This window comes from Amphiura filiformis, unplaced genomic scaffold (assembly GCF_039555335.1).
Source record: "Amphiura filiformis unplaced genomic scaffold, Afil_fr2py scaffold_42, whole genome shotgun sequence".
NCBI classification, from domain to species: domain Eukaryota; kingdom Metazoa; phylum Echinodermata; class Ophiuroidea; order Amphilepidida; family Amphiuridae; genus Amphiura; species Amphiura filiformis.
In genome coordinates, this window is record NW_027305506.1 from 700,581 (window position 1) to 724,331 (window position 23,751).

The 23,751-nt window shown below is 38.1% G+C and overlaps 2 protein-coding genes across 2 annotated transcripts in view; one reads left to right on the forward strand and one right to left on the reverse strand.

Annotated features, from left to right (window-relative positions):
* The window catches only part of LOC140144151 (uncharacterized), a 50,543-nt gene extending 31,276 nt beyond the window's left edge, over positions 1–19,267 (reverse strand). The window contains exons 1-3 of the mRNA XM_072165982.1: positions 19,152–19,267; positions 13,913–14,011; positions 2,986–3,113 (exon numbers count right to left, since the gene is read on the reverse strand). Coding sequence (XP_072022083.1) covers positions 2,986–3,113; positions 13,913–13,982 — 198 coding nt within the window. The 5' untranslated portion in view covers positions 13,983–14,011; positions 19,152–19,267. The remainder of the gene's footprint in view (positions 1–2,985; positions 3,114–13,912; positions 14,012–19,151) is intronic.
* LOC140144149 (uncharacterized) overlaps positions 1–23,751 on the forward strand; it is a 371,331-nt gene that overhangs the window by 195,123 nt on the left and 152,457 nt on the right. The gene's annotated exons all lie outside the window — the stretch shown is intronic.

A 23,751-nucleotide genomic window follows, 5' to 3' on the forward strand; every position in this document is an offset into this window, starting at 1 on the left:
GCTGGAACCCTCTCGACTGGACCTGAGAAGTTGGTTTCATGGCCGATCTGACTATAGCATCTTTGATGTTCCGTGGCCGTCGAAATGCTACCATAGGCAGTTCAGAGATAGCTGCTTTGCAACGATTTGAAGAGTGAAGAATGGGGAGGTACTTCTTGATGATAGAAGCAATTGAAGAATGCGAAGGGTCATATGTCATAACGAATGATATGCGTTCATCACCCTTGTTCTCACTAGTTTGACGGGGTTCCAATACTTCTGATCTAGGAACATCAATGGCTTTCTGGATTTGCTTCTGAATGATTTTACATAGAAATCCATATACTGTTTTTGATTGTATCTAAAATGGAAAATGCCGACTTTTACGACCAGTTTGTGGTGGATGGGCACAAATATGAACAGAGACTAGAGGCAATACAACTTGAGTCACATTTTTGACGATCTGATAACTGAAGAAAAATCAACTGGCTACTCTGTTGCTAAGCAGCAGAAATCATCAGCTGTATACAGATTGTCATTGTAACAATAGCATCAAAAAAAGAAAACTCAGTTTTTGGTCAATCAAAATGTCTGCATGTATAAAAGTGAATTATATTGGACTAGCTGTGTGAATTTACAAATTACAAAGGTGAGAATATCAGTCCTTATTCAGCTCTAACTTCTATTCTAACTTGTGTAGTTAAATTGGCCCTATATGAAGTTGCATGCATTGCAACAGACAAAATGTGCAATCTGCAAAGTAACACAGCTTAATGTAAGGTCTAATGTAAGGTCTGTCTGCTGCAGTAGTTGTGCTTCTCATACCTGCAGCATATATCACACAACTTGCTCAGGCTTTCTGTTGCATAATTTCTTGACCTTAAGAAACAAACTAATGTGAAAAAGTAAACAATTCAGAGATTAAAGGTCCTTGACCCGATCGACAACCTCATCCCCCATTATTATCCATCAAAATTGAGATTTTGGTATCAGTCAAAAAAAAAGCTTGTATTCTTCTTGTTATCCCAGTGAAATTCAACGCCCAAGATATTTTACATTTAAATGGTGTGAGCAAAAACATAGTAATTTGTGGTAACCATGCTCACTGGAGTGTGTGTACTATCCTATGGGGCATAATTGTTATACATGTTTTTGCTTCTAATATCAAAACTGCTGGAGCAATACAAAACCCAAAATTTAGAAACATATTCTTTTATGGTAGACTTCATTATAAGATAGAAAACAACATGAAAAATTGGACCATCACGCCTCTTTAAATCTAATATCAAAACCCAACAAACAGTGGAAATGACCGATTAATACTTAATTTGACAAATAAAATTGACATCTGTTCAACCACATTATGAAGACAAACCTTTATTTAACCAGAGACACACAACCATCTTCTGGCTTTGGTACAGTGCACCTGATTGGTTAATTACATGATATAACCATCTGAGTAACAAATCAAAATATAGCTTAAAGATCTTTGAGCAATTTTAACCATAGCAAAATGATAGCATACCATAAAGATTCGCCTAATAGCGCACTTGGGCTCCTTTGCTTGAAGGTAAATTTCATGTGCAAATAGAGAGCTCCCTCCTCTAAAATCCAAACAAGTATTAAGGTTCTGTGTCCTTATTTGCTGGTGGGAACTTTACAGGAGGGCACTTTTAGGCTGTGCCTAAAATTCCACCTATGTCAAGGGAGACCATAGCGCCATTAGGGGAATCTTTACAGTATGACAGCTAATGTTGATCTATCATCATAAATTTGAAGTTATGACCAACAGCTTGAGAACCACTACCCCAATACTAGGCTTGTTTGTATTCATTTCAATGCATTTTTCATGCTGATTCCAAATATGGTCATGTAAATTTACAATCCTGAAATGTTTGAGTTTGAAAAAATGAAATTATAGGCTATCTAAGAACTGTTTTGACTGGTTACAAAGATAAAAGGTCTACATCATGCACTTAAACAATCAGATATATGGCAAAAGTAGTCAGCTATATTTTGATCGGATACTCAAATAATTTTATCATGTAATTATCCAATTAGGGGCACTGTAAGAAAGACAGCAGGGTTAATAGGCATACTGGACATACTGTAAGAAAGCCAGACACACCTGTTCTTGTATAGCTAAAATAATAGTTTCTCGATCATGAGAGTATGAATGTACTACGTGCACTGCGTAATGTCGCAAGTTAGTGGAATGACACGATAGTGCGATCGATTGTGCACGCACAGGAAATGCAGCGCTACCCAAAGCGTGTGTGGTAGGCCTTGTACACCGACGCAATTGTCATTGCATGCCTATTGAGCTCTCATGATCGAGAAAATATTATTTTTGCTATAGAACTCCAATCAACCTATTTCACCCTATCTCTAATTGGCTCAATGCATGATATAGCACTCTTTGCAACCAATCAAAATAGCTCTTACAGCAAGACTCACCTGTTCTTGTAGTCAACTCCACTCAACCTATTTCACCCTATCTCTAATTGGCTCAATGCATGATATAGCACTCTTTGTAACTGATCAAAATAGTTCTGAGACAGGCTCACCTGTTCTTGTAGTCAACTCCTATTTTACCCTATCTCTGATTGGCTCTCAATACATGACATAGCACTCTTTGTAACCAATCAAAATAGCTCTTACAGCCAGACTCACCTGTTCTTGTAGTCGATTCCTATTTTACCCTATCTCTGATTGGCTCTCAATACATGATATAGCCCTCTTTGTAGCCAATCAAAATAGCTCTTACAACCAGACTCACCTGCTCTTGAAGTAGACTCCTATTTTACCCATCTCTGAGTGATTGGCTTAATATATGATATAGCCCTCTTTGTAAACATTTTGACACAAAACAGTTCTTAGAGACAGATTCGCATCTTCTTGTAGTCGACTCCATTCAACCTTTTTTACCATATCTCTGATTGGCTCTCAATACATGATATAGCCCTCTTTGTAGCCAATCAAAATAGCTCTTACAGCCAGACTCACCTGTTTTTGAAGTAGACTCCAATCAACCTCACTGACAATTCTCTTGCCAGTTAATGAGGGGAAACTCTCCGATTTCATCCTAGCGCTGGCTAAAACTGACTTGATATCACCCATCTCAGGAGTGTCACCTGCAACAGAAAATATGACAACAAAAATGTTTAATTTATAACAATATTTTGATTGACACAAGTTTAGGAAATGCTGTGTTCAATTTGAGTTAACTCTATCCACAGGGTGTCAACTGCAGACAACTGCAAGTTTCGAAATTCAACAATTTCAGAATGGCAACATTTTCTTTAAAATGGGTACAAAGCCTAGTATTGGTTCATATCTCAAAAATGTGACTTTTCATGTTGAAGCCAATGCATGCAAAGCATTAAACCTCTATTCAGTTTGGATCAGACATGAGAGGTAAAGTTCTATATTATAGGCATGTCTTATTCCATATATTATTTCATTAAATAAACAAGACCACCTTTATAGAGCCTCTATTATTTTGTGATCAAAACTGCCAGTCAGCTCGCAATGTTGTTACATGGGCAAATTTAGGCCTCATATTGCTTTATTGACAAACAGCTTTAACATTTCACTTGAATCTGTCTAACAGATACTGTAATGGGATATTCCTGTTGAAATCCATACACCCTTATGGAAGACATGACCTTAATCTCCCACACACAGGGAGTGTGAATTTCAAATGGGATAACCTTTATGTGTGACTCCATTTGAAACCTTCAGTCCCTGTGTGGAAGATGAAGGTCATTTCTTCCATAGGGGGTGTATGGATTTCAGCTGGAATATCCCAATCTTCAGGTGATATTTGTTTCTAAGTGAACTAAATTCAAGATTGGTATTGTGTGTTTATTTATTTTATTTATCAAGGTATTCACAGCAGGTATCTAACACTAGGAAGTAAAGACAGGTTGGCATCCAGATCCCTTGTGAAACTCTGCATATCCTGATTAGACAATGTTCAGGAAGTCATTCCATATTCCAGCATAAAAGGGGAGATAAGATCTCTTGTGGCTGACCAATGTAAGATTAGATCTGGGGGCCTTCACAGCCAGGTCATTTGATCTGATGGAATGCAGAAGGCGTGCATCAACTATCTGAAGCTGTGTCTGTAGCTGGAATAACAGAATGCTATAGAACAGGCCTTCTAAACTAGCGGCCCGTGCCCCACTTGTGGTGCTTGGAGTCAGTTCAAGTGGCGCACAGTTATTTTAATAATTTTTTCACATAAGTATGGAACATAAAAGGGGTGAAAATACCCAATCTGAGCCTTGAAAAAAAACCCATAAAATCCAGGAGCTTCATGGGGTGCTATCCCGTGGAACCTCATCGGGGCTATACCTCTGGACCTCACCAGGGGCCCTAAAGTGGGCCCTGGACCCCATCCGCTATGCTCTCAGTCACGCACACACCCCTCGCAAAGTCCTTCCGTAACATGTTGGCACCTCATGATCACTAAAATTTTACAGTTGGCACTGCAAATAAACTAGCTGTTGAGAAGGCCTGCTATAGAACATCCAATGGAATATGGTAGAAGCTACTACTGCAAGGTTAGGCAAGCTATTTTGCATTGTGTGTTTATTATATTACACTTAAATACAATAATCCTTGCCTGTTGTATACGAGTATCTCAAATAAAATCAAGCTTGGGCAAAATGACATTATGATAACATATTGAGGCATTAGTGCCAGAAGGTTTTATATCACTCATACATAAATTCTAGACAGTTCATTGGTTGATTACCATTTGCCATTTTTACTATCACCCTCTCTGTGTGATAGTCTTTACCATCATAGTGCTCTGCCGTAGTGCGCCTGCGCCAAGCCGTGCACTGACTCTTGGACTCGCCGATTTAGTTATGGGGTGGACCCCAAAATGTGATGTATATCACGGCAAAACATGGTGTTATGTTAATGACAAAATGTATTTCCTACCTTAAATAGTATTTTAGTAATAGAATTTATGATGAGTGATATAAAACAAATATTAACTGTCTTAAATTTGTGTAATGGTGAAATATAATCACTGGTGAAAGATGTATTGTTCCATTCCACTCGCCGTTCCGGCTCGTGGAATGGAACAATCCATCTTTCACCTCGTGATTATATTTCGACCATCACACTCATAGACAGTTAATATTTGTCTACTATCTGCAATAGCTGCCCTATAGACATTTGACAATTTCTACATTCTATATACTGTATATATCTCATAATATGACACCTGGCAGCTATTGCAGATAGGACCTTCTTGCCCTAAACCACTCAAAGGTTTCAGATTTTGTTGAAAGAATGAAAAATGATGATGTACATACATTTGTACGATGTTACCAAAGCAGCAGAAATAGATAACATATATTTGATCCATCCAATGAGGTAGTCTAGATCCTTCAGTCCTCGAATACTTGGGCAATGTAAAGGATTGTGAGTAAAAAAAGTTCCACCATTCGAGGTCTGAAGGATTCAGGCTATCAATGAGTACCAACTCTGCCATGTTTGTGTGTCACTCATGGAGGCCACTTATAATTGAAGACTGAATTAAAAAGACTAGTTTACGTCTGACATCAGGGCAAAGGCGCAGCGTGATTGGTTGCTGACCTGCGCAGTATGGCATTTTTGGTCTGGTTGACAGGACGTCAGAAGCAGACTAGTCTTTTAATTCGATCTTCAATTATAATGTACCTCCAGATTATTTTGCTATTCGCCCGGCAAACTTTAATTCAAACTGTGTGGTTGTTTGTGTTATGTGTGTATTGTTTTGTGAACTTAATTCACTAATTAAAAGTAACTGTAACTTCCTAATTATTCATGAAATATGTAGAGTCCAACCCCTAATATCCGGACCTCTTTTATACGGATCTCTATCCAGATGTGCAAATTTCACAGCAAAATATGTTTTTAATGCTTTGACACCTAATGTCATGCTCTGAAGAATTCAGAATGACATAATGTTTCATACATGTCACTCAAAGATCATCAATCAGTGTTATTACCCCATGTTGAGTAATCCTTTGTTGTTCCAAATTTGGTGCTTTGGTCATTCAGTGGAGAATTACACATAATTCACTTATCCAGATATTTCACTTATCTGGCCAATGCATGTTCCCATCATGGCCGGATAAGAGAGGTTGGATGCAAGATAAAAGTTTTGATGTAAAACACACAATTTGAAGAAAATTGCAACAACAAAAATTTCATCTATACAATGATCAGCTCGTAATAGGTGAGAATTATTAGGTTTTTGTCACTGCACGAAACAATGAAGTCCCAACTTACGCCAGTGTAAATTCACAAAAGCGTGCATCAGTCATGCAATATGCCGTTCGCGTTGGTGCTGGCACCCTGCTGTGTGTACCCCATTCTATATCAATCCACGATGTTATGAGTCCTGCCTATTACGAGTATAGACGATATAGCAGTACGTATGGTGGAATTTTGAGTCTTTGGGTATAATATCACTGGATCCATCACATCACAACTCCACAATTGGCTTTCAAAATCCTCTCACAAAGTACATTGATGTTGAATATAGATTAGGCTATTCCAGTTGAAATCCATACACCACCTATGTAAGACATGGTCTTAATCTGCCACACAGGGGTGTGTATCTCAAATGGAATCATCCATTCAGGTAACCTATTTGAATTTTACACTGCTGCAAGATTAAGGTCATGTCTTCCATAGGGGTGCAATTTCTACTTGGTCATATACCCCCCTTCTTTTGTTTTTGACAAATATAGCAAAAATCCCCCCCCCCCTTTCTGTTTTCTTTATTACCTTTTGGGTGTTCCAGCTACTGCTGAGGTTTGAAGTGATGGGCACAAATGTAACTTTTTAGTGTGAAGGGTAAAACTTAAGATTTATAATTGATTGTGAATAACTTCTTTCACTACATGTGCAATAAAAGTAAAACAGATTAAAAAAAGTAAACAATTTTATACAATAATTATTTGTTTGTGAGTTTAATTTGACATCTCTATGGTTTTATTCATGGTTTCAGTTTTCCTTGTCTATTGGGTTCAGTAGCATAGCTACTAGCCAGGATCTTAGTGTGAGGGGGCAAAGCCAAATTTTCATCCCTATTTGTTAATATTTTGTCCCCTTTTTAGTCATTTTAATGACTCTTTACTCTTTGCTGTCCCCATTTTATCCGCACAAAAAAATCAGAGGGAAGGTGCCAATTTGCCCCCCCCCCATGCTCCCCCTGCCTATGCCCTTGATTGGCATCCCCAAGAGTTGTTAAATGACAATTTCAAAGTCTCACTTAATTGCTTTACTTTCAAATCTGACCTACCTTAAAACAAAAACCAGGAGGCTAATAATTTTGAAAAAAAAAAAAAATTGGGGGAAGGAAATTGCCAAGTTTGGGGCAAATATATCCCTATAAAATCCACTTCTCCCCTTGACCTTATTCTGCTGGAAAATATAAAATGAAATGAATTCTGGTGCAGACATATAAAGGGCATAAATTCAAGAATACCAGTAGCATAGCCAGCAGGGGAGATTGGGGGTCAGAGACAAATGAAAGAGAAAAGTGTTCCTCTGACAAAAAAAATGAAAGAACATCTGGAAGGCAAAAGAAAAGGGACAAGGAGCCTGTTTTCAGCCAAAACTCACCCGATCATGGGCCAATATAGTGTAAAATACATCGTAAAATTTTGCACACTATGCTCGCAAATTGTCCTAATAAAGCCCTTTTCATCCCAATCATGGACCCAAAATAGCAATTACATCATTCAATGCAAAATTTGTGCAAAATATGTGCATTGGAAGCTCCAAAACTTAACAGTCTCAGTCTCCATCTAAAAAAAAACAGTATTATAAACAGTATATCCAACTGGAATTTTTTTTGTCTTTTCCCCTGAAATTTTTATTCCAACCCCCCCCATGCTGGCTATGCCCCTGAAAATTACTTGAATTGATGTCTGTATACACCCTGTGATGTACTTTACACTACACAATGACATGATGAGCCCAGATAGGCAGATTGGGAGGGGTAGTCAGTTGCAAACATATCTATGGACAATAAAAACACAATAACACCAAAGTTTAAGTTCTAAAATATGTCTACATAATATCGTTATGAATTCGGCAGACGGCCGAATCCGGATTCGGCTTTTGGTAAATTCATTTTACGCATTCATTACTTTTGAATTTGAGAACAAGGGATCAATGCTGTACATAATAGAGGGCAGCATATCAATATATCTGACGGTGCATCGCAGTACGGTCAACATTTATAACCGTTAAAAAATCGATATGCTGCCCTCTATAGGTAAATTATTGATCCCTTGTTCTCAAATTCAAAAGTAATGCATACGTAAAATGAATTTACCAAAAGCCGAATCCGGATTCGGCCATCTGCCGAATTCATAACGATATCATTTGAATTTATTTATAATATTGTGCTTTTAATGATACTTCAGTAAGTCCAATTCATAACAATAATTCCATTTCAGTTCATATTTACATATGATGCAGTTTATTTATATATCAATATATTGCACACAAAGACTATTCCATTTAAAATCTGCACACCCCCTTTATAAGATTTCACTACCTTCTCAATTCCAGTTATCCCATATTAGTTTTATGGTCAATTCCAGTTGAACATTGTTGAAATTTATAACACCCATTGAAATCTTGCACTTTGGCCTAAAGCCTAAACTTCCTATGACCACCATTTGCCACTAGTCTATTGAGTAATAGTTGTTACCTTTTGGTCTGTTGTGATGCAAGTATTGGCAATGGCTTCTGTGGCTGGATAAAGACCTGTCTAGAAACACCCTGACGTGCTATAGCTGCCATCTGAAAAATGAATAACCCATACGTATCTCCCGATTATCTGTTCACAAGGTTATTTTACTTGATATGCATAAATTATGCAAATGAGCTACTTAATTACCATTATTTTGGCTGATTATTTGATCAGGTTGAGGCCCTTTGTTCATGCTACCCCCACCAAGCTTCGTCATCATAGCACTTATGTTTCACAAGATAACGCACACACCCACCGGTGTAGTGAGGGGGCAGGTGGGGTATGTGACCTGGGTGCCACATTTGGGGGGTGCTGAAATAGCAATGGATAAAAAATAAAGGGGTCAACAAAAAATAGAACTTAACATAAAAAAAGTAGGTGTTATTATGTTTGAAGCTGCTCTGGCCAATCCATTTGTGTAAAAGGTGACATGTGATCATTGCCCGGGTGCCACAACCGCTAGCTACGCCACACACACGCCATAGTGATCACTAAATCTCTCTCTGAACATAGTTCAGGCAAGACAAAAACAATCAAAAACAAAAGTTTGTTTCTACTTGCAGAATGAAAATACAGACTTTGTTGTACTCTTACCAACACACCTTGTACCCATAGCCAGGCATGCATCCAGGCTGTTTCTACTGAGAGCACTTTACCAGTACATTGTATGCTTAGCGGCAAAAACCTACAATAATTTTTGCATGCCGTGTCAATTGGAAATAATGGTATGAACAGTTTCTACTAAGCTGGCTAACAGATCACCCCTTGGTTAATATGGTTATTATTCTCAGAACAAACATGCCAATCTATTTGCCATCAAAGTGAATACATCATACCTTTAGTTACTGGTTCACACTTGGTTTGCACTTCTGTAAGCAACCCCTTGACTTTGTGTTGTGATCATTTTGATTGTGGTTCTGAGCAGTTACAAGTTGACCTGGCAACTGTCAATTTTGATGTCACACTACGACAGCGAATATGAAGGTGGTATATTGGTGGGTGTACATAAACTTTATTTCGGTTCTTAAGTTTCAGTTTTAGATTTATGATGGTCAATATTTACAAAAGAAACTGAATTCACAATGTTAAGTTTAAAATCAGTCAATGATAGTCTACTGGAAGGAGGAACACATCTTTTGAGAGAAATCTAACTTCATGTTTCACCATATCAATCTTCATTTAACTTTTTTTTGGACAAATTGTGTCACAGTTCTCCTTCATGGTAACTAATTGGGTTAACTTGACTTACTGATTAGACTGCACGCCATAAGCCTTGTCTATATTCTCCACATGATTCAGCTGTCCTCCATTGCCTCTCTCTGCTACAAATCTGAGTATCTGTTCACTGTAGCCTGCTATGCTGCAGACATCATTTGGATGTTGGTACATGTCAGATGAACTAGAAACACTGACAAATTACACAGAAATAACAAATAATATAATCTGTTTAAAAACGTTGAAGGATTTTTGTGATTTTGTTCCTATAAGAAAATTAAACTGGCCAATAATTCTGTTTGTTACATTTAAGAAGCAGTCAAGTTAGCTCAATCGATAAGGCATTTGAATATGGTGCAAGAGGTTGCGGGTTGTAACCCTGAGGGTGGTTTAGTACGCTCTTGTGGAAAAATTGAGTAAGCTTAAAATTCCCATGGACAAGGAACATACAGCTAATTGTCTCATTGTATCCAGTACGAAAATCGGGGAGCTGATACTGGCTGCGAAGGTCAATTGTGAAATTTCGAGGATGTGCGCTTCTAAGCATCAAAGAATGATGTGGGGCCGCAGTGGTCAGCGACAACCTGTAAAGTGTGCTGAGGCTTGTGGACCAACGTATAGGAAATGCGCGTGTGAATACCGCACTATAAATATTGTACTTTTCTGTCTTTTTTTTTAATGTTAGAGATAATGAAATTGACCATGTTATCATGTGGTCTGACTATTTGGTACTAATCAGTATAAATGTTGGTTTCTGAGACAAACATTGCCAACTTTGGTGCATTGGGCTATTCCAGTTGAAATACATAATACCCACTATGGAAGACATTACCTTAATCTCGCACATCCCATTCACACTCCCTGTGTGGAAGATTAAGGTCATGTCTTCCATAGGGGGTGTATTGATTTCAACTGGAATAATCCATTAAATACATACATCTTAACCACATTGTGCACCGTGGGATGAAGGTGGAGGAGGAAGCCTGCCTCTTAAGAAAAAACTATTTCACATGAATGCGGTGGATTGGAAGCTAAATTGACTTTGTTGTCCCTGTTTCCGCTCTAACTGGGCTCTTGCTCCTGAGAGCAACCAGGCTGGTAAGTACTATTCCACTTGAAATCCATACTGTGGAAGACATGACCTTAATCTCCCACACAGGGGTGTAGATTTCAAATGGAATCACCTATTAAGATAACCCCAATTACCCCATTCGAAATTCACACCCCCTGTGTGGAAGATTAAGGTCATGTCTCCCACCTGGGGTGTATGGATTTCAACTGGAATAGCCTTCTGAGATAAATCAAAGATCCTAATACTGCAAAGCATGAAGTGTCTGTGTGCATGAAAATGTCATAAATTTTGTAAGTGCAGTTGATTTGCAAAATTTTAATGCACATGAATATGTTTTCTTCCTATACCTTTCAGGAAAATTTCATGTTACAGAACCATGGGTTTTCTCCAAAATGTGAAATTTTAAAGCTGTAAAAATAACATACTTTATTGTTTACCAGACATCAGTATTTCTCCCAAGTATCCCACTTGGATGTAGATATATACAACATTATTCTCCGATTGGCAAGATCATTACTATGATATTTACCTGCATTTTGCACCACTGAGATCAACGTTAACAAAGAGTAGATTTGGGTTGACCAGACGTCGGTATTTGCCCAGGAATGTTCCAATAAGACCACCTTCATCCACTCCATCAGATAATCAGGCATGAGACTGCACTTTCCTAAAAAAAACTGAAAAAACTGAAAATGCGCGTGAAATTGGGCAAAAAGTACCAAAAACAGGCTGAAATTAAATAAAGTTATGGAAATTTTGACTATAAAAAAAACTGAATTCAGTTTTTAAACTGAAAATTCTCATGCCTGGATAATATCACAATATTATCAATCTGGGAAGAAAACAAACCAGTATCATTATCAGTAAATATATGACAGTATTTGCTGGGTTTGCCCAGGAATGTTCAAACCCAGGAAAGAAACCTGTATCATTATCAGTAACTAGATGTAAATTTACAAGCACTCTTTACTCAACAAAATTTACCATTCAAGTCCTTCCGCTACCCTCATCCTGCAAAATATGGGGCATGTAGCTTGTGCAATGTGGCATTTCCAACCCGCAACTCAGGGATTGGACAGTAGACAAATCAATGTAAACATCAATCTCTTAGACAAGACACAATCCACGCTTTAATGCCTACAGATCAAAGAATTTACTTTAATGTAATAAGTCTGAAAATTACAAACTCCCTGCTGAAGGGGAGGCACCCAGCCTGTAGGGTTTTGTTTATTTCAAGGCAGTTAGGGTTTATAATATATAATTACAACACATCAACCCAATTTTCAAATTCACTATAGCCTACAATGCATTATTAATTAACTGAGTTCTATATCTGAGCATATCAAAGAGAATTGAAGATAGCCTGGTCATCTGAGTAGTCATTCATTGCCTGCATAAAGACATGAAGTAGAAATACTGATTGGCAAAGGTCAACCAACATTTATTCACCTTTTCGGTAAATCCTTTATGGGTAAACCTCAGATGTCATCATGCTGATGCGCATATTCATTCCTATTCCAAAAGCAGTAAGTTGATTCGATTGATTCTTTCAAGATAAGTTTGTAAGAATCAATTTTGATTCACGCAAGTTCAACAAAACTGCACCACACTGATAACACATCTCCCACATCCCATAGGCTTATGTGTGGACAAACTTAATTTTGACCATTTGTCTTCAAACTGGCACCACATTTTTTAGTTAAATTCCTTTTCATTCATATTTCACCAAATATTCTTAGAAAGGTGGTCTTTCAAAATAAACAACAAAAATTTGAAACAGACTTTTCTAGTTTGAAATTGGGTAAAGTTGTTTTTAGACCACCCTGTATATGATGAGAGAAAATAATGTGAATTACAGTCAGATGAGCTTAAACAAAATATCTACTTACAGGTCATTATCCCATTCATGACAGGAATTTTCTCTTGTTGCCAATCGTTCTTTGGTGGCACTTGTTGATCGCTGCACTCTATTTTTATTTACACGCAGACTGGGTACCATGCTGTGATTAAAGCTATCGACATCCCATAAGGCTGCAAACAACAAAAATGGTATGTTAGAAACAATACTATGCAAAAATTACGAAACCCCAAGTAAATGACAAGATCATATTTAGACTGCTCAGTGGGTAAGTGCAATAGCTGTCACATGTAGCTGCCATGTGTCAATGAGTACAATATACTGTGTGTAAATTGCCAAATGTTTTGAGCAACAAAAAAGTTAGATATATGTAAAGGTATCCTGCTATCATGTCATCAGTGAACCACAAGAAATTGTGCGCTGGCAAAATTTGACCAGTCATATCTACATCCAGGCATTTCACAGTTGGCCACACATCACCCTTGTACATTATCCAAGGGTCTAAATTAAACAATGTCAAAGGTGGATAGATACAGATCCATTTGTTTTATTCTGTTGAGAGGAAATTGCACAATTATACACTTAATTTTTATGCTGGTTTCAGCACAACATGTGCTTGATCCTGTCATCCAAGATTTAAGTCATAATTTTCATAATTTTTTATTGTTTTATGAATAAAATATCTTTTCTGGTTTTCATTGTGACATGATCAAGGGGAATTACTGTAATTTGGCTAATATTGATTTACATGGGGTGTGCATGAAAATGTAGTATTTCTGATGGGCTAGTAACTACTTTAGACTCGCATGAATCCGTATCATAAACAGGAATAACTGTCACCAAAATGTTGCATTTTTTCATCAATTTTCAGGGATAGATCTCATATGGATAATAAACAACCTCTGCCCAACCCACCCCACCCCAAATTAAAACAAGGATGCTATGCAAATACAGGTGGGGGGCAGTCAAATGTTTACTGAATGAGGAGGAGGGATTTTAATGAATTACTTACCATTTCCAGGAATAATCTGCATTAGCAAGAGAGGTTCTCTGTCATATGAGGTTGCTCTTTGATGCATCATCGCAACCAAGACTGTTTGTTTATTGGGAACTGTAAATAACAATAATAAATATTTAATTACAAAAAGTGTAATGATGATAACAATATGTGACATAATCTGATCCACTCAGACCAAAGTAGGACATTTGAGTTATTACCATTACTATCTTGCTGAGTATCTAAGCTTCAACTGGTGTTGAAATCTCAAATAGTCCCTGACATGTATATTGGTTGCAATCGATGAACTTTTTATGCGTCAATTTTCTTATATTTTTGTTCTTTATTTTTGCCTACATACATGGAGCAGTATCTCAATTTCATTCTTGCAGACTTTGGTTTGATATGATCAGATTGTGTCACATAAAGCAATATTTTATGCCAATATATTGTGTAAAAGGAAGAGACTGCATGGTTCTCAACAACAAAACAAATCAGTGTGGAAGTGCAAACAGTATTACTATTAGGTGGAAGTCCCGGGTGGAAGTACAAGAGAGGAAATAAATTGGGTATGCACTCAGATCTACAACATTCCAATCTATCAGGACACAGTTTTTTAACCTCAATTTGTTTGATTCATCAAATGACCCTCAAATATGTTGGGTACAAAAACCATAACTTGATGTCCAGGTTTGAGCTATGATTAATGAATGGAGATTATTGAACTGTTCCACTGAAAGCCAGAGCATTCTTTGTTTTGTTTTTTGTTCTTCGTAGCTATAAATGACAGCAATAAACATGCACTCCTGATGGAACAAGTTGATGTAGCAAGGCGCGGTTAAAAGCATTTAAACCACTTAAAAATGCACAATAGACAAATCCTTTTTAAATATGCATCAACAGTATCATATTCATTATGTATTCTGCCACCCCGTATGTAGATTAGCAGTATATTAAATACAATCACCACCGAATTCTGTCACAATAAACAACACAGTAAGTCATATCTTTGCAAATCTCATTTATGACCAGCAAGCCATCACATCAAACCAAGCACACCTCTGACCAGGTTTGTCAACCTTCATATCACCCTTAAACATTGGGGGAAAGAGAAAACTGGGGACCTTAATATTAACCCTACCCATAGGGAGTTGATCACACTAGTGATATCAAGGTCATCCACACCTACTTACCTCTAGCATTCGTAATGACTTAAAATACAGGAATCTAACATTCCTGACAAACGTTCTGTCTAGCTACAGTTAATGAAACAGGTGAGTATAAATGCATCTTTAGAAATGACCGGCAATTGTGTGTTCTCAAGTGGGTTTTATCATGTTAATTAGTGACCTGGCACACATTTATATTGGTTCGATCAAGCATTGAAATGCTTTCATTTTTTGTACTGGATCGTTCAAGCATTCCCAACAATTTTTTCAATGTAAGTGCCTCTGGCCCTAGTGGAAGTAAAAACGGATACTATGGCCAGAGTTCTAGGGCTAGTGACGATCGCTACGGTCACAAATTTGGTCATTTTACAGTCTTCAAATGTACCCAAAATTTTCACACATGCACCAAATATTACTGGCTTAAGTCTTATTTTCATGTGAGGAACGGTAAGAAGTGATATTTTGTTAATAAAATTCGATACTGTGTACCCTGTACCAGATAGGCTCAGAAACCTCAGACCATCGAGATAAACGGAGCAGATCAGTGGAAATCATAGTGATGGAGGTGTGTGAGTACCTCAGGCTATTCTGTCGGTCGGACATCCGGGCATGAACCGGCTGACAAACAACATTCACTGGAGTGAAAACAACATTACAACATTCGCATTCACTGAACTCTGGAGTGAGCCATCAGTCACACTATTGTGCCAGGTTCGACTCTCTGAAAATATAAAAATATGCGATAAAGTTGTTTTCAGTCCAATGCATGAATGGGTGTGACGTGACCCGACCGAGAGAATGGAGGATAAAATAATGATAGGTACATGGGTAAGCTTACAAACAATCTGAATCTGAATCTGAAGAATATTCTCAACGCTTCTCATTCGAAGCCAACCGAGAAGATATGGTGTGCGCAAGAATATAATTAGTCCATGTCTTTTCGCTGGCTGATATAGTTAGCCAGGGTTTCCTTGAATATATTTGTGTCCTCTATGTTTACTATGTGCTCAGGTAGACTGTTCCAATTGTTTATGGTGTTTGGGAAGTATGAAAAGTTATAGTAGTTGGTTCTGCCACTTAGTTTCTTGAATGATTTGTTATGGTTGAGCCGAGATGAGCTGCGCGGCTGGACCGGCTGCAAGAATGTTCGCGCTGGAATGGCGACCTGACTGCTGTTGATTTTATGTAGCATGGTGCGTCTAGATGTTTCCCGTCTCTCCTTGAGTGGTACCCATTCCAATTTGGTCAACATATCTGTCACACTGCTTGTCCACCTGTAATCTTTGAAAACAAAGCGTGCCCCTCTTCGTTGAATGGATTCGATTTGGTCTACCAGATCCTTAGTGTAGGGATCCCACACCGTGGAGCAATACTCCACGTGTGGGCGTACCAGAGTCTTAAAAGCTGTGGCTCTAAGGTCACGTGGGCAAGAATGGAGATTTCTCCTCACAAATCCAAGGACCCTACTAGCTCTAGCAGTGATTTTGTTGATGTGATTCGACCACCTGAGGTCACTAGAGATCTCAATACCCAAGTAATTATGTGAGGATGTTTCTTGTAATGTTGCATTGCCCAGTGTGTATTTATGTTGTTTACGTTGTCTTGCACGGGATATTTTCAAGGTGTAGCATTTGTCTGTATTAAATGTCATCTGCCAGTTATTTTGCCATGTGGTTAAAGTGTCGAGGTCTTTTTGAAGTTGTCTAGCGTCTGTGTCGTTTTTGATTTTTTTATATAGTACGTAGTCGTCTGCAAATAACCTAACTGTTGATGTGATGTTGAGAGGAAGGTCAATGATGTAGAGCAAAAACAGAAGGGGTCCCAAAACCGTGCCCTGGGGCACTCCGGAGCGCACATGGACCCAATCTGAGTGCTCCCCATCATTGACCACCCTCTGCTTGCGTGTTGTTAAAAAGTTGGTGAGCCATGAATGTATGTTGCCTGTGATACCATATTTGTCTAGTTTGTAAAGGAGTCTGTCGTGAGGTACTGTGTCAAACGCTTTGGAAAAGTCCATTATAATGATGTCTGTCTGTGTGTTGTTGTCGAGTGTGTAAAAGTCATGAACTGCCTGTAAAAGTTGTGTCTCGCTCTCGCAAGAGTGTTTAGCACGAAAACCATGTTGTTTGTCTGTCAAAATGTTGTGTTTTTCAAGGTGCTTCATAATGTGACTATGTAAGATATGGGGTGCTATCATCTTCAGTAGTCCGGTTCTGATATCTGCAATCAATCCTAGGTTCCAGGATCGTGCATAGGTCAAAAAAAACTGTGCACGTTAAGCCCGTGCGACAATACTCAATTTGAGGTATGCACGTATATAGGTAGCTCGTTCACGTAGCGTTTTCGTTGTCCCACTGGCCTAGATTGCCTGGCGATCGGAGTGTTATCGTCAGAGCACCTCGGACTAGTATATAGGAAGAAGAAGAAGAATCAGACCCAGAACAAAATATTAATTTCTGACATGATCCTGTTCTGCTGGGTGTGCATCTTCAGCAAACGCAAGATTTCACTAGTACAAGGAACTTATACGATGTCCTCATTCACAAACTGATACTATCTGTCCATCGTATAAGACTGTTACCGTACGGCAACTCGTTGAAGGAATATTACACAGTCAAGAATAGGCTCCATCATCTTTTGGTTCTGATCCCTCCCAGTCTCCCAAAACATCAAAACATCAAACGCATTGTACATTTACTTACTTAAGACTGTCCTTTTTCATATAGCGCAGACAAAGTAGGGCCAAGCTAAATAGAAATGGTCAAATTTTGGCAAAATATCTCTCTGTGTAATCCTATGTAAGTCCATTCGTCGAATTATGGAAATTGACCTCAATCAATGATGTCATGGACGAGATGACCTGAATTCAGAAATATTGGGTTTTTGTACGTACAAAATATAATCTAAAATGTTTTACAATAATTAAAACAAATATAAAAAATATTAGTTGTATAAATTAATTATTTAGTATTTTTAACGATCAACATTATGACAATATTAAGAAAATTAATAATAATTACGTCAATTTTTCCGATATATGTCAGAGGTCAAAGTGTCCCAAAACTGCTCTCAAAAACCGGAAGTTAGAATGGCGATTGGTCTAGTGCCGTAGAGTCATATGGGCACATATTTTTCACTGAAATTTCTCCGTAATGAGAATTTGTTTTATTTTGTGAAGTAGCAGGATATATTAATGACTTTCTCCGGAACACCTGTGCCTGTGGACTGTATGTGAGTATGAAAAAAACATCAACCGCCTGGAAATACACTATGACAGTAAACTTATTGGCGAGCGGTCCGAATTTTGAGCCATACAAGTTTACGTGGTGAACTAAGATTTCACTTCCAAATGCAATAAGCTCATTCAGCATGTTCAGTATCAATTTTACACCTAGGCTAGGTTTCATTATCATTGAGGTATAGGACTTTTTATTTTTTCGGAGAAGAGCAGGTAGGGCAACTACTTGATTATATTTCTACATGTTCAAACTACATACTCGCACGAGTCCGGTTTTTTAAATCACATTTTTGTTCCTAAATGGGGTTATAAGCGCCCTCAACGGCACTCTCTCCATAGGGCTACATGTAAAGACCAGTTATAGACAAATGGCCCTAAAATAAAACGGACTCGTGCGAATTTCCTCAAATTTTGCATATGATGTAGATTTAACATCTGGAATGTAATGCAAGTGATGTCGTTGCTGCTCTTCTAAATTCATTTTTAAAATGTCCGCCCCAGACCAAGGTGTTTAGACAACACCTACTTCTAACATGTCTTAGACTAGTCGTTTGTCTTGTGGTCCACCAAATCTTTCTTTCTTTTCTTTCTTTCTTTGGGTTTTAATGGCGCCTTCAGCTACTATGGCTATTTGCGCCAGTTACATAATCTCCAGCCTCCAGTACCTTCAAACAAAACCATAACAAAAAACAAGCTAGCACATGGAGCTAGTGAGTTAGGATTTATACAAATTACAGCATTGTCTTCAAACATTTAATATTACATCACCATTACTACACATTTAAGTTGTTATTAAACAATAATGTATATATGTTGTAATGTAAAAGGTGAAAAATAAACCTTTTACCAAAACATTTCCTGTACACTTCCACCAAATCGTTTGGGGGCCGACGGTTTCGCAGACACAACACTCGGTCTCGGAACGTGAAGGAATTTCCCAACTGGGCGCCGCCATAGTTCAGTTCAGTTCAGTTAGGATATCCCGCCTTTAAAGAGGCGCACCACCAAAACGTCTTCTTGGGCAATTCCTCCTTTCTGTAGGAGCACCTCCGAGTTCACACATTAAAACATAGGCCTACAACATTTTGCAATAATTATATTAATTGTAAAATGCTTTTGTGGTGTTTTTTTCATATAATCAGTGATTGGTGTTTTTTTTATGTTTGTGAAATGTGTGTTGTGGAGGAGGGTTGGGGTGTCCATGTGTGTGAGTGGTGAAACCAAGTTCAGGAAATGAGGCTCTGCGAAACAGTGGCAGCGCCACGGGGGCATGAGGGGAAAATGCCCCCTCCCCAAGTCAGGACTCTTGTCCCCCTTTTATCCCCCCCCCCCCCGTAAAAACTCAAAATTACGAAAATTTCCACTTTTTGCGGCAATTTTGCGCAAAACTGATTTGTTGATCCCCCCCCAAAAAAAAAATTCACTTTTCCCCCCTAAATCCCCCCCCCCCCGAAATTTTTTTCCGGCGCTGCCGCTGCTGCGAAACAAAATACCCGGTATTCTAACATAATGCTATGTAAGAGTTGACAAAATATTTTGAAATTTTACAATAACGTACATTTTGACAACATTATTTTTACAAAATACTGTTGTGTGTGTTTCATCTAAAACGTTTTATAAACGTTTGTCGTTTGACAGTTATATAACCCGACATTTAATGTTCAAAAATTATATAATTTGATATCAGAAGGACATTCCTCGTATTCAGAATGCAATGTGTCTGATGTGCTCTCATGTCCCACAAACTGTGCAAACGTTGCTACAAAGAACCCAATTGAAACCCAATGGGGTTCTTTGTAGAACCAAAAAAGTTCTGTAGCCAAGAAAAAGGTTCTTTGTAGAACCTTAAGCTTGAAGAACCTTTAAGGAATCTTAAAGAAAGAACCCTCAAAGGTTCTAAGTAGAACAGAAAAAAAATGTTCTTTATCCAAGGAAATGATTTTTAGTACCAAAAAGGGTTAACACTATATTTTACTTTTCTTAACTTTGTGATGAGTCCCTAAATGAATGAATTAGAATGTCCCCAGGCCTATTTAAATCTTTAAGGTTCTTTGTAGAACTTTTTAAGGTTCTTTTTAGTACCTTATTACTGCTTAGGGTTCTGCATAGGGCCTACAGGACAAAAAAAGGTTCTAAGTTGAACCTTTTTTCTGAGAGTGTACTGCTGATAGTAAGCTACTTCATCCACTATCTACTGCTGATAACACACTACTTCATCAGCTTTCTACTGCTGATAGTATAGTAAGCTACTTCATCCACTATCTACTGTTGATAGCATACCGGTACTACTTCATCAGCTATCTACTGCTGATAACACACTACTTCATCAGCTATAAGTAAGTATTTTATTTTAGTTTTTGAAGTTGGGTACATTTCATTTTAGATCACCTTGTATATTATGATTTAATACACGTGTCAAGTTTATGATCCTGCCAGAGAGCTCCAGAGTAATGAACCATGAAAAATACAAAACATGAACTTCATAAAAGTTCATGCAATTGTTCTACGTCAACGTAGTAACCTTGAAAATATAAGGTAGACATTACATGTAACACATGAATACTGCCAACTTGTGACACTTGATTTATTCAATAAGGAAACCCACAACTGAATTACGCATGCGCGAAAAAGGAGAGAGAGATCTGATTGGTTAGTCCTGGCTTACAGATTCCCCTCTATTTCTGGTTCTGGGAAATTAATGGTAGTTTGGCAAATAACTCAAAACTAGCAAACTTGGATACTATGAAAATCATTTAATAAAGAGAGATTCGCATCATAAGCTGTTAATACACTTTATTAAGAGCTGTTAAAAGTATTCTTTTCATTTCAAACAAGTAGTGATCTATCCTGTATTATAATTTTATTGTTACTTAGAGGATGAACTGGATGGTCCGACTACAACCTCATTCATTATCCTTTTCGCTATCAAAAGTGAGCTTTGGGTATCAGAAGAAGCTCAAATATTTTGCTCTCATATCAATTCAGAGAGAGCGTGGCGCAATGGTCAGGGTACTTGCCTTTAGTGCATGAGGTCCCGGGTTCAATTCCCGGCGTTGGCTATTTGCTGGGATATTGACTTGGAAAAAAAAAGTCTGAAATTAATTGGCAACTTCTGTAGATTAAATTCAGACTTCCGTTCTCCCCATGGTTCACTTAGAATTGGGTAAATGAATCATGAAAGTACCCGTCCTTCGGAGGAGGGACGCAAAGCCGTCGGTCCCGTGTGCAGAGAGCCATTAACACCTGTACATGTAATTCGCAGCCAGTTTCGAAAAGAGTAGGGTATTAACCCCTGACGGTTCCCAATCCGTCCCGGTGTTCAAATGAACCCCAATGGAAATAAGCTTTCTTGGGTTATCCAGGGTTGTCAAATCCCGAACAAATCAAATCAAATCAAATCAAACTGGATTGAAATAAAAGCATGAAACTTCATAGGTTGGAAGTGGAGTCCAGTTTACTCGTCAACCAAAGTGAAAAAAAGTAATAAAATCGGACCATCCTCTTTAAAGGCTCTAAAAATGGCCAGCGACTGTCAAGGCAGCATATTTCCTCAGCCTTTTCTTCTTGGTTACCCACCCCCCCCCCCCCGCATCAGAACTAAATATCTTCACAAAAATCCTACTATTTGGGGCAAAAATGCAAAATTTTCTGATCACCCCGTAAAATGTCACGTCTCCCCTCCCTCTCCAGGTCCGTTCCCAAATATATAACACCTGGTGCCGTGTCTGGCAGTGGCAGATCTAAAGCAGTCAGGGGGTGGGGGCTAATTTGAGAAAAAATCTGAAAATGTTAAAAAAATGACCATCGCATCGCGCTTGGGCGACGCAGGAGTGTGTGGGAGGGGGATGCGGCCCCTAATTTAGGCCAGTTGGTGAACCATTTTGACACTTTTATTGTGTAAAATGTTAATTTAAAGCAGTATTTCGTGATCCTATATAACATCTTCTTTGTGTGACATTTTTCAGTAGATATTCACGAAAAGAAAAAAAAGATTATTCCCCAAATTGCAGTTGATTCCGATTTTGCGTTTGCGAGTTATGCATGTGTATTACACTGCTCCATAGACCACTGTGTGTAATTTCGTTCTGATATACCAGAACGAAATTCAATTTTACGATATTTTTGCTAAACGAATTAATCTGCAAGAAATTGTTGGTACATAAACATTCTGTAGCCAGAGGTTTCCAGTGGTATAAAAATCTCAACTTTATTTTGAAAAAAGTAGGGGGATGAGGCTTTGGATCGTGAAATGCCCTTTTAACAGAGCCAAAAATTTGTAAAATTGAAGCCAATCGTGGACCAGTTTTTTTTCATTCTGTCCACGAATAGCAATCGGAGTGGTCATGGTGGTTGGGATGGGTCATGCTTTGGTGTGGCCTACAAGATCGCCAGACCTCACACTACTTGATTTCTTCCTTTGGGGCACAATCCGAAGTGATAACTACCAACAGATAGCTTCCAAGATCGTCGCAAACATATTACTTCTGCATTCGCTAAGTATCCGGCGCACAAGGTTGGTAGGCAATGTAATTGATAGAATGAGGACCAGGGCTAAAACCTGTGTTCGCCAAAGGAGGCTATACCAGGTAAAGGGCAGAGCAACACAGACCTTACCAAACCAACAAACTAAACAGCCCTGTTTTATCCCAAGAAAGAATAATGGATTATGTTGTAAATTAAAAGAAAGCAAGAAACAACAAAGTAAGAAAGTAAGAAGTATAATAAAACAAAAGGCATTACTAACCAAAAAATAAGTAATTGCAAGAATGGCAAAAGAAGTCCCATCCCACAACCACAATTTAATGACACTTAACAAAATCTATTGCCCATATAATAAGCCCATCGGTAAGGCTCATTCCCTAAATAAAGTTATTTTTATAAAGTTATCGTTCAGGAATGGTTGATATTCATGCATGGTACATGTACTCCTTTTCAATCTTTGAAGTAGCCAAAACTCCTCCGTGGACAGTGTGAAAAATGGGTACATTTCTTTAAAAGAGCATATCTTCATAGGTTTGAGCCGATTGGAATATTTGTTTCAATTTATTAAAGCTAATGATTCCAGGTTTCTTTACATACCAAAATATATTTGATCAACTTTTCAGAAATAGGAGAAAAAGAGGGCGCGCAATGAGGGTTCTGTTGTTTTGGGTTTTTTTGGGGTGGGGGCACCCTGTATACTTGGTTTATATTTAACTCCGTGCATGGTCGACGTTACCATGGTAAATAATATTACAATTTGTATACAATCACGTCAATGCATTGTGTTTGTTGCATTATATTTGCGTCAAATATTCACTCTTTGTTGCCGACGTTACTTGGTCCTATGGCATTTTACTGGCCTATTATTTTACGTCATTCTACGTCACTAGGCCTATACATGTACATGTATCTTGCTTGAGATTTTGTTTGATCAAGTTTATAATTTTCTTGGCACTCAATAATCT